Source organism: Paramormyrops kingsleyae, chromosome 1 (genome assembly GCF_048594095.1).
Source record: "Paramormyrops kingsleyae isolate MSU_618 chromosome 1, PKINGS_0.4, whole genome shotgun sequence".
NCBI lineage: Eukaryota > Metazoa > Chordata > Actinopteri > Osteoglossiformes > Mormyridae > Paramormyrops > Paramormyrops kingsleyae.
Window position 1 is genome coordinate 58,131,606 of NC_132797.1, and position 14,587 is coordinate 58,146,192.

Sequence of the window (14,587 nt, forward strand, 5' to 3'; positions counted from 1 at the left end):
GCTAATTTCCATGTATTGTCTTTGCATTAGAATAAAACAAAAGTGAATGTTCAATAACTTCCTTGTGGGTTGAATGAAACTTTTAACATACAAATTAAAGAGAATCAGATAAAACACTAAACAATTAAGTTGGATATCTATTTCTCCTTTTAATTAGTTAATTAATTAACTAATTAGTGTGACAGACCAGGCTAAAGATGCAAAAACGCAGTGACATGGACCAGTATTGCATTTTATGCCAAGAAAAGTCACCAAGTAAGTAATCAAGAATAAGGTGTTAAAATCTTGCTGTCATGGTGTAAATCATTGCACCAAGTTAGGATGCATCTACTTGCTAATCAATGGATTAATTATACATATCATCTTCACTGCAATGTTGAGAACTTGCAAGGTAAAGAGAAAAATATTTACCAGAAAACACCAATGTCAAAGTCCTAGCAAAACACAAGATCCCCATAAAGCAAGTCTGCGGCCAAAGAGTACATTGACATTTCATGATCTGTAGCATTGTCATACTCCTCCAAATGACACCAGTATGCAACCTTATAAATCTTTTTGGTGGCCCACAACTTTTCAATTTTGGCGTTATAAACTATGTTTTCCATTCTCAGACCACACGTGACACGCCTTCTTTCCAACAGCCTTTCCTGCTAAGATATCTTGAAGTTCATCGATTTTTGAATAATCCAAGTTGGGATAATCTTTTTGTACATCATCCAAGTTGGAATCTTTTAGTTTCTCTTCTAATTTTTTTCTCTATCAATTTTGCCCTTAACTCCCTCTGTTTCACCTTTCGATTATTTCTCTGTACTCTGCCGAACTTGATGACCTTCTGCAGATTTCTCTCTCTTTGTTCTTCTTCTAGATTGTCAAGGTAATCTACTGTCTTGTTTTTACTGGCACGCATTCTACAAGACAGGTAGCACATTGTCGCATTTGGGGCTTTTTGCTTTGAAGCCGAAAACATGCCCATCAGTTCCTCGGCATCCATATTGTGCGACCTAGCAGATGCCGTCTCCTGTTTCAGCTTCTCCGTAATATCTATGTCGAAGTATCTGCTGTACTGCCTCTCCAATACAGCTATCACTGCCTCCAGACACGTCTTCATCATTGGGCCAAACTGTTGATTCACTGGAGATTCTGTAAGTTTAGTCCAGGTTCCACTGGCAGTAATTTTATCACCAAAGAAATCTTCTTTAGCAAGGACTAGGGACTCAGGATTCTCAACTGTCACTTTCAGCTTAGCAATTACGTTCCTAGCCACCAGTATACCAGTGATATGGTTGATTTCTGTCTGACTGGATGTGTAGAATCGCTTCATCCAGGGACCTGTGAGAAGCTTTCCAAGCAACCTCAGAATCCGGAGTTCTAATATAGTTGTGTCATTTTTGAAGTAATTTAGAAGGGCACTCCTCAAGCCCCCACAACTTATTCCAATACTGAACAGTGAGACAAACAGGTCATAGTGTTCTATGAGCTTTCCTGCAATATGAAATAGTACATGCAAGCGGTTTCCACGATATCTTGGTAGGATGACTCTTGGAAGGTTGTGCTCATCAAGAAATGCTACAAATCCTCTTGGATCCCCCTTTCCATTTTTATAGCGGAGTTTGTTGATTTGAATAATAACATTTCCTGCCAAACAATCTTTGCCAAAAACTTTTCCCCTAGTCTCCTCAAGTCTCCTGATTGCTGTTCTAACACCTGAAGCTATTGACTCTAAGGGATGCAAATGACAGTTTAGTTCAGTTAGTGTCTTATTCCATTCACTATTAACTATCCTAATGGCTGCATGTTTAGATGCACATCTATCTGTGATAGTGTTCAAAATATTTTCTTTTTTTTTTTTTCCCCCTTGTCGTGTCCGGCAGTTTAGCAAGCAGGATGTTAGTCTGGGTGCCTTATTGTGCCAACACTTTTATTTTAACAAGTGGAGCTTCGGATTTAAGCTCCTCTTGTTACTTGAGGTATACTCTTTATTAATCATTTTTATGTCAATGCGCCACAAAGCCGGAGCTGACAGGGGGGGTTAGTGGGAAAGAGATAGAGAAAGTGAGAAAGGAGAGAAAGGGGTGAGAGACAGAGGAAGTAGAAAAATAAATAAATACATAATAAAAATTAAAATAAAATAAGGAGGGGGGTCAGAGAGAGAGAGAGAGACAGGGAAGAGAAATAATACATAACAAACAGTAGAACAAAAAGGAAAGAGTAATAAGAGGACAGCTTCTGCATCTTGCTGCTTTACACCGTATCATCACACCAGCTGCTGTATCTGAAAGATAAGATCCAGGGACACACACAAACAGAATACACACAAAGAAACCAGTGGTACCATTATGACATGGGAATGTGCTTGTGCCAGTATCTGCTTCTGGAATTAAATACGTTAATACCAACGAAAGAAAATAAATATATATGCATAAGCAGACCACCAGGAACACTGTCTAAATATCGTCGTACCCGTATCTGCATCTGAGAGAAGGGAGTGGAAGCCACACACCAACTTTCACACACACTCTCTCACACACACACACACCCAGACAAGGGGAAAGAGGGATAAAATAGGGGAAGAGAGCCCTAGGCTCTGTGTGTGTGTGTGCGCGCATGTCTGTGTGTGTGTGCATTCTAAAGTGTATGTGTGTTGATATGAAAGTGTGTGTATGTGTGTGCGTGTGCATATGTACGTGTATGTGTGTGTGTGTACGCATACGTGTATGTGTGTGTGTGTTGGTATATATGGTGCATGAGGACAAAATACCTGAATACACACCAGCATTAAGAGGACACTCGGAATGCAAGGACATTTCTAGTGTCCTCGTAATTCGGACTCCACAATTAGTCTTTTATGGCTTAAAAAACAACCCCCACGAAGGGTTTCATGTTTTTAAAAATTGACCTAATAAACCATGATGTGTACGTGTAAAAAAAATTAACAAGCGCCCCTGTAGGCGGGAACTGGTATTGCAACACATACAATCTCGCGCCAACTAATACACAAAGTTGCGCCAAAATGTGTTCTGCTCCTGACGTCAGAGGAGGTGGAGACGAGCAAGACGCTACTTTTCCCCGCGAAAAACTGTGCTTTACTGCAAGTGCTGTGTGAGAAAAGTAAGTTTTCAATATCATGTTTATACGATTAAACTAAGTGTAATTATATTAATTTATTTACTTCAGGATAGCACTTTCTTTAATAAGCCTATACCAATACTCAGTTAGCTATATTAGCTTAGGAACGTTGAGGAGGTCCATTGAATGGTATTCATAAAATGCGTTTCAGATAGTGCTGACACAGGGAATCGATTCATTTTAAGTATTTTAGTAAACCAAAAAATTAACGTTTTCTCGGCTGTGATTAGTTTGGTTTCAGGAGTACAAGTATCCCGGTTATTCGGCGTATGCCGGTGTTCTGTCGATATATGCTGCCTTGTCGAAAAATGCTACCGTAGTGCTAATAGATAGCCCTAACCCTAACTCTTACCCTAACCCTAACCCCCCAAAACCCCCAAAACCCTTACCTTAACCCTAACCCCTAAAACCTAACCCTAATCCCAAAACGGTGGAACTGCACATGCGCAGAAATGCTCGATAGCACATACAGCGTGTACATGAAAGCAGGGAAATTTGGTGGCACCCCAGCCACCAAAAAAAAAACTCACACTAGTCCATCCGGACTGGTGTGGTGCTGAGATATCACCCACCGCACGGCTGCACTAAGGTTCTCATCCCGGAGGCGGTTCGTCGTGCGGTGGTAATCAGCGCGCGCTCCTTACCTCCTGCCCTCAGACCCAAGACGCTGAGTGGGGAGGCTCGGGGAGCATCATGATAAAACGTGGTAATCGTTCAGAGTAGTTTAGATTAGTACATGATTACATATCATTAGCACACTGATGCCTGTAAAATAATGTCAAAGAATGTTGTGCCAAAAAAAAAACATTCAGCCTAAATAACTGAGTTCTGAATTTTTTTTACATAGTTTTTACATTAACATTTCAAAATCTTTAGTCCTATTAAATTATTTCATAATGTGTAAATATAACTGACTGTAGTGCAGAGAAGGAGCTTAAGAGGCAGAGGGCCAGATCCCATCAAGGATGCAGAATTGTACATCAGGTCAGGAAAAGACAAAGAGGACATTATTGAGGCAAAATTTATCAGTCATTTCAAAGGTAAGCAATATTATGTTTGTAAAATATATAATTTCATATCAAGACCTGAAGACAGTGTTCATTATTTAATTAATATTTATGTTTGCAAGGACATTTATCAGTAAAGGCTCGTTCATTGTGGAGTACAGAGGCATCCTGTACAAAGGAAAGGACTGTTTCAAGGAGGTTGATCCTGCAACGAATGCTTATGCATACAGCTTCAGACATAATAATTTTACTTGTGCAGTGTTTCCTCATTGTTATGATTTCATTTTAAAGTACTTGATAAGTTCTTGAAGCATTGTGTACAGTATGTGTACACTGTGAGAATTCCTGCTGACCAATTTAAACACGCATTGTTTTCAGCATTGATGCTTCAAGTGAGGAGGATAGATCTCTGGGGAGGCTGGTCAATGATGATATAAAACCCAATTCAAAAATGAAGAAGGTTCAATTAGACAGCATCCCCCATCTTTGTTTGTTTGCAAACAAAGACATAAATAAAGGTGAAGAAATCACCTACGACTATGGAGGAGTTAACCTGCCTTGGCGTTCCTTCCATCATCAGACACAGTCAGGCCCGTCGCGACAAGGCAGGCAAACCAAGCAATTGCTTGGGGCCCCGAGCTGGCCTGGGTCCCCAAGACAACGACTGGTTAAGAATAAAATGCAGCGACAAACTGTGTGAGCGCCCCATTGATAGTGAATGCAGTAAAGTGCAATGACACTGTTATCGGGATCCCCCTCAAGGGGGCCCCCCTCGCTGACAGCAGCCAGCCAACCACGCGATCTCTGCTGCCGGCAAAATACAAAACTTCCTCGGCAGTCATGAAGCGGAATTATGCTTCAGGAAGCCAAAAAAGAAAGAAAGAAAGGAAGAGGAGGATAAGAAAAAACAAGACAGTGGTAAGTGATAAATTACACACATAAAATAGCTCTACTTGTCTTGTACAAATGGTGCAATTTTGCAGCAGGTAGGCTAGCAGAAATATGTTTATGTATGTTAGCTAAGCTACCTGCCTGACAGCAAATGCTGCTTGTAACGAACAGTTAGAGCAACTTTTTTTTTGAACGGACGGAATATGGTTACATACTGTAATATGTTTTTTAACGGGGTAAGGAAGACGCAGATCTGTTCCAGAATCGCTGTTTATCATATTTAATGACATGACATTGCTATAGCTTTGTAATAGGTGTTACGATCGGCGGTCAAAACAGGAGCGGACCCCAATATGCGGTGCAACCAGTCTTTATTGAACGGGTCAAGATCGTCTAAGCCAAGGGGAATAATCCAGGAGAATTGTCGGGAAGTTCGCGAGGGTCCAATAGCCGGGAAGGTCAGTCCTACGAGTGGTGACGAGACGGGGCGACGACAAGCCGGAGAGGTCCAGGGGGGTACACCAGACGATCGGGGCAAGGCAGGTAGACAGGGCAGGCAGGCGAGACGAGGGAAGCAGGGCAGACGTGACGGGCAGGACAGGCGAGACGAACAGGGCAGGCAAGACAAGCGGGAAAAGCACAAGACAATTAAACGCTTGGTATGGCTCCAGATCATGGCAACAATACTTCGCATCGCTGCGAAGTTTCCTCCACTTTAAATAGTGGAGTGATTAAAGATTACGTGGTCCTATTGCCTTGGCCCTGCCCTCTGGGCGTGACAGTACCCCCCCCCTGACGGCCGCCTCCTGGAGGCCCAGATGAACGACGAGGTCGGCCCCGAGGCCGCGGTGCGGGTTTGGACGGATGAGCGATGTGGAAGGCTGCGATCATGTCCGGATCCAGGACGTCCTTCGCTGGTACCCACGACCGCTCCTCGGGGCCAAACCCCTCCCAATCCACAAGATAGTAGAGGATCCCTGCTCTGCGGCGAGAATCGAGTAGGGCTCGTACCTGGTAGACTTGGGACCCGTCTTGCAGGGTGCGTGGCGGTGGGACTGCCACATTCGTCGGGGGATGTACAGAGCTGTAACGCACTGGTTTGAGCAATGAGGCATGAAAGGTGGGGCAGATACGGTAGAAGCTTGGGAGTAAGAGGCGGTAAGTATCGGGGCCAACTTGTCGGATGATTCGGAAAGGACCTATAAAACGGGCAGACAACTTACGGCAGGAGGGGAGTTTCAGGTTCCGTGTTGACAACCATACCCGTTGTCCCACTCGATATCGGGGAGCCGTGCGCCTTCGTTTGTCCGCTTGTTTTTTCCGCCTTGACGCCTGACCGGAGAGTGCTTGTTGGGTCTTTCGCCAGACCTCTTTTGCTCTCCGGTACCAGTCCTCCATCAGGGGGACGTTACAGGCAGGGGAGTCCCACGGAAAGAGCGGGGGCTGATATCCTAAAACACACTGGAATGGAGATAGACGCGTGGCGGGGCTTACCCTAGCATTTAGCACGTATTCGGCCCAAACAAGGTGAGTAGCCCAATCTGCTGTTTTGTCCTTGCAGAGTAGTCTCAGGGCTTGAGAAACTTCCTGATTGGTGCGTTCTGCAAGGCCGTTAGATTGTGGGTGATATGCTGATGTGAGACTAAGAGAAACATTCAGTTTAGCACAGAAAGCATTGAATACCCGTGACGTAAACTGTGGACCTCGATCTGATACTACATCTTCTGGGATCCCATAGTACCGGAAGACCCAGGTGATCAGAGTGTCAGCCAACTCTGCAGCTCCTGGGAGTTTAGCCAGCGGAACGAGTCGACACATTTTTGAGAACCGATCTACCACCGTTAGGATGACCGTGTTACCCCGGGAGGGTGGTAGATCCGTGATGAAATCCATCACCACATGGGACCAGGGACGAGAAGGAACTGGTAGTGGGTGTAGCAAACCAGCAGGAGGTAGGTGGGAAGATTTCAGTTGAGAGCAGTCCGGGCATGAGGCTACGTACCTGTCCACTTCGGCCCTCCAGCCTGGCCACCAGAACTTCCTTGCCACCAACCGCTGCGTTGCGGAACTTCCAGGGTGCCCAGTGCTGCGGGAGGTATGCACCCATTGAATAACATTGGAGCGGTGCATGGTGGGTACAAACCACTTACCTGGGGGACACCCCGCAGGAGGGGTTCTTTGCTCATTGGCGACTCGGATGACGTCTTCCAGGGACCAAGTGATGGCGGCGGTGAAACAGGTTGGGGCCAGCACAGGTTCCTCTCTATCCTTGATCTCGGGAGGGTCGTACTGTCTGGACAGGGCATCCGCTTTAATATTCTTTTTCCCCGGGAGGTAAGTAACCTTGAAATGGAATCGAGCAAAAAACATAGCCCAGCGTGCTTGTCGAGGATTCAACCTCTTTGCATTGTGTAGGTATTCCAGATTCCGATGGTCTGTAAACACTTGGAATGGAAAGCGAGCTCCCTCCAACCAATGTCTCCATTCTTCTAAGGCGAGCTTCATGGCAAGGAGTTCTCGGTCTCCTACATCGTAATTCCGTTCTGCAGGGGTCAACTTCTTAGAGAAGTACGCACAAGGATGGCGGCGACCGGTCACCTGGTCCCTCTGGATAAGGATAGCTCCCACGCCCGCTTCTGAGGCGTCCACCTCAACCTCGAAGGGATGTTCAGGATGGGGTTGTCTGAGGACAGGCGCAGTGCAGAAGGCATGTTTGAGTCGTCGGAACGCAGCCTCCGCCTCCGGAGTCCACTGCAGAAGGGGTTTTGACCCCTGTGTGAGGGAAGTAAGAGGTGTGGCTATTCGACTGAAATTACGGACAAAACGGCGATAAAAATTAGCGAACCCCAAGAATCGTTGTATCTCCTTTGTAGTACGCGGCTGAGGCCACTGCTGAATGGCCGTTACTTTACCCTCATCCATAGCAACCTCCCCCGGTCTGAGGACGTACCCAAGGAATCGCACTTGCGTCAGGTGAAACTCACATTTCTCCCCTTTAGCAAACAATGTATACTCATGCAACCTGTGGAGTACCCGGCGAACATGACCTATATGAGCGGAACGAGAAGGAGAGTATATTAAGATGTCATCAATATAAACCACTACGAAACGGTTGATCATGTCTTGGAACACGACATTCATGAATGCTTGAAAGATCGATGGACTGTTTGCTAGCCCGTATGGCATCACCCGGTACTCATACTGTCCTGTACTAGTGATGAAAGACGTTTTCCATTCATCGCCCCTTCGAATCCGAACTAGATTGTAGGCGCTCCGGAGATCTAATTTGGTAAAAACCTGGGCTTTTCTAAGCTGTTCGAGTGCGGAGGGGATTAAAGGCAAAGGTTCCCGGCGTTTTACCGTTATAGCGTTCAGGGCACGATAGTCAATGCAGGGACGGAGTCCTCCATCCTTCTTCTTAATGTAGAAGAACCCTGCTGTTACTGGAGAGGTAGAAGGACGGATAATACCTTGTGCCAAACCTTCCTGGACGTAGGCCTCCATGGCTTCCTCCTCCTTTACTGATAAGGGGTAAAGCCGACCCTTGGGGAGCTGCGCCCCCTCCAAGAGGTCGATAGCACAATCGCAGTTGCGGTGAGGGGGAAGTTGAAACGACAACTCCTTGTTAAACACGTCGTGGTAATCCAAATACTCCCTCGGGATCCTCGACAAGTCTTCTGGTTCCGGACTTTCGATTAAAGAAGCACAGCACGGTAATGCTAAACATTGTTCAAAACATCGGGGGGACCAAGCCATTAACTCACCGGAGGACCAGTCAATCGTTGGGTTATGGGCCTGCAACCACGGGTGTCCTAAAATTACCGAATCTTTTGCCATAGGGAGAACCAAAAAATCCATAAGCTCTGTATGAAGGGCTCCGACCCTGACCGTGATTGGCCCCGTACGATAACGTACCTGCCCACTGGGGAGAGGTTCCCCTCTCACCCCTAAGACAGCAATTGGCTGAGTGAGCGTCTGAAGCGGTATCTGTAGACGTTTGGCAAAATTAAGATTAATAAAATTGCCAGCAGCCCCGGAATCTACGAACGCGTTGGTGCACAGTATCTCCCCAGCACAACCTAAAGTAACCGGCACGGTTAGTTGCCAAAGTGACGCACCGAAAAGAGTCGAAAGTCCTACCTTAGCGTGTAGAGTCGGCGAGCTGGGACGAGTCGGGCAGGAGCGGAGGATGTGTCCGGAAGCTCCACAGTAAAAACACAGACCATGCGTGGTGCGTCTGCGTCGCTCCTCATTAGAAAGGGGTGTACGTCCCAATTGCATTGGTTCCGAGTGATCTTCCACAGCGGCCGGCGTCGGCGGGGGGCGAGTACGTCGGCGGCGGCGTTCCCTAATGCTGTTGTCCAAGGTGACTGACAGTGCAATATACTCCTCAAAGGACAGGGTCGAGCCGCGTGAGGCCAGTTCGTCTTGAAGCTCTGAGTTTAGCGCCCGGCGATAAAGAATCCTCAAACAGTCTTCGGGCCATCGAAGTCCCGCCGCTACCGTACGGAACTCTAAAGAGAATTCCGCTACTGTCCGGTTCCCCTGTTTAAGGTCAAACATGCGTTCGCCCAGGCTGCGTCCGACGGCGGGATGATCAAAGATGCCCTTAAAAGCAGACTGGAAATCCCGCGCCGAATCTAGGAGCGGACTGTCGTCCATCCATAGGGCTGTCGCCCAATCCCGTGCCTGGCCAGTAAGTAAAGAGATGACGAAGCGGACTTTTGCTGTGTCTTCGACAAATCGCTCCGGATGCTCTTCAACGTACAACCCGCACTGCATTAAAAAGGCTTGGCAGTGATCCGGGTTCCCATCATATTTTTCAGGTAAGGCAACGGGAACATGCCCTGCCGCGCTAGATGGGGAGGTCGGGAGGGTGATCCGGCCGGCTCGGTTCTCCAATAACTGAGAGACGAGAGTGGACAGCTGCTCCACCTCTCGCTGTAATCGCTGGGTTTCCGCGGGGTCCATGTGAAAAAGGCGAAGTATTCTGTTACGATCGGCGGTCAAAACAGGAGCGGACCCCAATATGCGGTGCAACCAGTCTTTATTGAACGGGTCAAGATCGTCTAAGCCAAGGGGAATAATCCAGGAGAATTGTCGGGAAGTTCGCGAGGGTCCAATAGCCGGGAAGGTCAGTCCTACGAGTGGTGACGAGACGGGGCGACGACAAGCCGGAGAGGTCCAGGGGGGTACACCAGACGATCGGGGCAAGGCAGGTAGACAGGGCAGGCAGGCGAGACGAGGGAAGCAGGGCAGACGTGACGGGCAGGACAGGCGAGACGAACAGGGCAGGCAAGACAAGCGGGAAAAGCACAAGACAATTAAACGCTTGGTATGGCTCCAGATCATGGCAACAATACTTCGCATCGCTGCGAAGTTTCCTCCACTTTAAATAGTGGAGTGATTAAAGATTACGTGGTCCTATTGCCTTGGCCCTGCCCTCTGGGCGTGACAATAGGTTTTGATGAAAGTGGCATAGCATGCTATACTAACTATTCCACTGTGATAATCTATTTAGGAAAACCACACAATAAATTCTGTGCATCAAACATTAGCTTGGGATGTTTTTAAGCATTGGTAGTCGACTCACAGCACTACTAATAATTAGTAAACATTTAATTATAATTTCATTGTTTGTTAACAGTAAAAAGTTTATTTATATAGCACATTTCATACACAATGGCAATTCAAAGTGCTTTACATAGAAGAAATTAAAATAATAAAAAGAAATAAGAATAATTAAAACAGTTTAGAAAAATAAAATCAACAGTCGGACGAACAGCTGCACAGTGCTCATTCAGTAAATGCATAGCTAAAGACTAAAGATTAATTAACTGTCAATTTACCTTCTATTAATGATTGTTATTATTATAAAGTGTTACCATCTTTTCTTTCTCCCTCAAGGTGCTTTGCTTAAATTTCTCAGCCCTCAGGCTCTTCCTAAGGATACCTCCACTGATGAAGGTAGAGTGAATTTCTCTCACTGACCTGAGCTGAGCTGTTAAAAGTGACCTCTTTCAATATGCTAACAGTGAAATGGTAATTTCAGATTTTTTTTAATTATTATTTTCCCAGCTACACCATCAACTTCATCCTCAACATCAACAGATGCATCACTTCTCAGTGCTGATGTTTCCTCTTCAGCACAAGGTACCACAAGCTCTATAATTATAGCTGATATCCTGCACAGCCCAGAGTTTAAACTGATAAGTGTGTGCTGTCATATTGTTAGAAAAAAACAGTGCAAATCACTACTGAATTCCCATCAAACTGTGTAAATACTAGTCACTTTTGCCTATGGATATTTCAGAATTTTTTATATACAGTAGTGCCTGTCAAATTTCTAGGTGTCAGACACTCAGTGATGCATTCTGTACCTGAACAGATGGATTATATTAATAAAAAAAACATAATTTTTCCCCAGCTACACCGTCAATAGCATCTCTCACAGTGGAAGATACTGCATCCAGAACAGAAATTGAGTCTGCACCACTTCCCAACACTGAGGTTACCTCTACGGCTCAAGGTACCACAAGCACTGTAATTATAGCTGATGACCCTGCACAGTGGCCAGCAGTCCTGACTGATAGTGTGCGCTGTCAAATTGTTAAAAAAGGACCAGTGCAAGTCACAAACATTGTATTCCCCCAAAATTCTGAGAATTCACCTCGAAGATTTACAAATGACAATTACATGAGAAGCATGAAAAATGGGGAGAAAATTCTTCGATCATGGATGGGATTGCTGTAGGGCTGCTGGGATTGCTGTAGAGGCTGCTGGGATTGCTGTACTGTTCGGGAGTGGTGTAGTCGCTGTGTGCACTTGTGTTGTGTTGTGCGCCTGTTGAAGCGGTTGATTTGATTTGAATTATCTGTAAAGTATATTTGAGTGTTTGTGTGCCAGCACGGTTACATGGGTGGTTGTTGTTGTTGATTTATTTTTTACTCTTATTTTTACGTGTGTACTTGTCTGTCCTTGTGAGTGTTACCGACAGCTGTGGGCGCGAGTGGCGTTTCTGTCTGCGTCCTTCGCATCAAACACCCGCGGGTAATATTATCGAACATCGGTAACATTAACTCTAAAAGGTCAGTTGCTCCGGAGCTTTGCTCGGTCGCCGGTCGGGGCCAGGAGGACATTTTCCACTTTTTTTCCCGCTCCGGCAGTAGCCTGCTTTGAGAGGGTTTTTGTGGTTTTTTGGCCTCCCTAGAGCAACTTCGCTTTAGTTTAGCTAAACGTGGTTCAGCAGGAAGTTAATCTCGGGTAAGTAATTGTAAATTTGGTTATTTTAAAAGTTTAATTTAAAGGTTGTTATCGCTGACGCTGCCGGATAATTTATAATAAAGTACCGATTTAACGCAAGTGTTAATTTAGTGTTTTAGTGTACTCGGCACTTTGTTTTAACTATACGTTAATTAGATCAACTAAAAGTTTAAATATTCTCTATTAATATACTGGGCTGGGAGTAAAGGACGGGGACATAGTGAGTTAGGTAATTATGGGGCCAGCTCAGTGTTGTGTTTGCAAGATGTTTGCCCTTCTGGATGCTTGCGTCCAGTCGGACTTCGTCTGCGAGCAATGTGGGTTAGTTGACTCACTCATGGTCCAGGTTCGTGACCTAGAGGAGCGACTGGCTCTCATCCAGCATAGCAATGAGTTAAAGGAGAGAGTTAATACGCCTTCTAGGGAGACTGTGTGTACGTCACAAGCGGGGAGGGGGGAGAATGATGAACAGGTAGGTCGAGAGAGCTGGGTGAACGTAGGTCGTAGACGTAGAAAAGGGCGTACACAGTTCACAGAGGCGGCATCACCTGAAGTAACGGTTTCTAACCGCTTTCAGGTGCTTCCAGCTTTAGAGCCAGAAGAGACTGGGGAGGCAGGTGGGCCCTTGGGCACCAAGGAGCCACCTAACCCCAGTAGGAGGGAGGTTGTGGTAGTAGGGGATTCAATTATAAGAGGGGTAGATAGTTATGTGTGCACCCGTGATAGAGGGTCCCGTACGGTGTCTTGCCTGCCTGGTGCCCAGGTAGGGGACCTTCCAGATCGAGTGGACAGGCTTTTGGCCCCAGCCGGGGTGGATCCAGTGGTCGTGGTGCATGTTGGCACCAATGACATAGGAAAGGGCAGAAGGGCTGTTCTGCAAGATAAATTTATAGAAGTCGCGGATAAGCTTAGAAGCAGAACATCCACGGTGGTATTCTCTGGAATACTTCCCGTGCCACGTGCAAGTCAGGCAAAATTAGCTGAGATAAGGGGATTAAATGCGTGGCTAAAATGGTGGTGTAGGAAAGAGGGGTTTAGGTTTATGGGGCACTGGAAGACCTTCTGGAACAGGTGGGACCTGTTCAAGCCGGACGGGTTGCATCTGAACCATAGGGGAACCAGTGTATTGGGGAGGCGTATGTGCAGAATAGTTGAGGAATGTTTAAACTAGGGACTGGGGGGGCAGGGAGGTCAGTTAAGAATTTATGTGGGGAGAGACGGAAAGCCCAAATAAATATTAAAAGTAGACACTGTAAAAGGCCTACCATTAGTAGTCTGTATTTGAATGCTAGGAGTATTAGAAACAAAATTAATGACTTAGAGGCTTTAATTTCTTCAGACAATTACGACATTATAGGAATAACTGAAACATGGATGAGTGACAATGATGGTGATGAATATAATATGGATGGTTATACGTTGTTCCGTAGAGACCGGATAGGCAAGAAGGGAGGTGGTGTTGCAGTATACGTAAAAGAAAACTTGCAGGCAAGGGATCTCACTGATAAAAATAAAAATTCAGAAGCTGTATGGATAAAACTTGATGCTAAAGATTCAAATGGCCTAATTGTCGGGGTTTGTTATAGGGCACCTAATGTAGCTGTAGAGGAAAGCAGAATATTATATAATGATATCAGGATTATGAGTAATAAAAATGATGTGGTGGTTATGGGTGATTTTAATTTACCTGGGATACAGTGGGACACAGTCTCTGGCTCTTCTGTAAATGAACTTGAGATGGTGGAATTAGTACAGGATTGTTTTTTTACTCAGTTTGTTAATACTCCTACCAGGGGAGAAGCCCTTCTTGATCTCGTTTTTTGTAATAACCAGGATAGGATTGGAAAATTAGAGGTTTTAGGCCCATTGTATGGTAGTGATCATAACATGGTTAAATTCGAGGTTAATTTTAGTGTCCGAAGAGCAAAGTCTAAATTAAAAGTATACAATGTTAGGAAGGCTAACTTTAATGGTATGAGACGGAAATTAGAAACTGTAAGCTGGACAGAGTTAAATAGCAAAACAGTTGAAGAGGCATGGGAATTTTTCAAAAGCACATTGTTGCAAGTGCAAGAGGACTTCATACCTGTTTCCAGCAAAACTAAATCTAGGAAACGACAACCAAGGTGGTTTACTAAGGAAATTAAGAATAAAGTCAGGAGGAAAAGGGCTCTGTTCCACAACTGGAAAATAACTAATGATTTCAAAATCAAGCAGGAGTATCTGAGTCTACAGGCAAAGTTAAAAAATGACATTAGGCGATCAAAGAGGGATGTAGAAAGAAAAATTGCATTGGAGGC

At 45.4% G+C, this 14,587-nt stretch overlaps 1 protein-coding gene across 11 annotated transcripts in view; it reads right to left on the reverse strand.

The window, feature by feature from the left end:
• Positions 1–14,587, reverse strand: part of LOC140592703 (uncharacterized) — a 30,906-nt gene that overhangs the window by 6,384 nt on the left and 9,935 nt on the right. Inside the window, exons 6-7 of one of the 11 annotated variants that reach the window (XM_072716754.1) lie at positions 7,027–7,110; positions 1,787–6,625 (exon numbers count right to left, since the gene is read on the reverse strand). The exons of 5 other annotated variants lie outside the window; for them this stretch is intronic. In XM_072716754.1, the coding sequence (XP_072572855.1) occupies positions 6,593–6,625; positions 7,027–7,110 (117 nt within the window). In that variant the 3' untranslated portion in view covers positions 1,787–6,592. Of the gene's footprint in view, positions 1–1,786; positions 7,111–9,164; positions 10,166–10,185; positions 11,868–14,587 lie in introns of those variants that run through there. 5 more of the 11 variants (XR_011993131.1, XM_072716771.1, XM_072716753.1 and 2 more) reach the window with 5 other exon arrangements.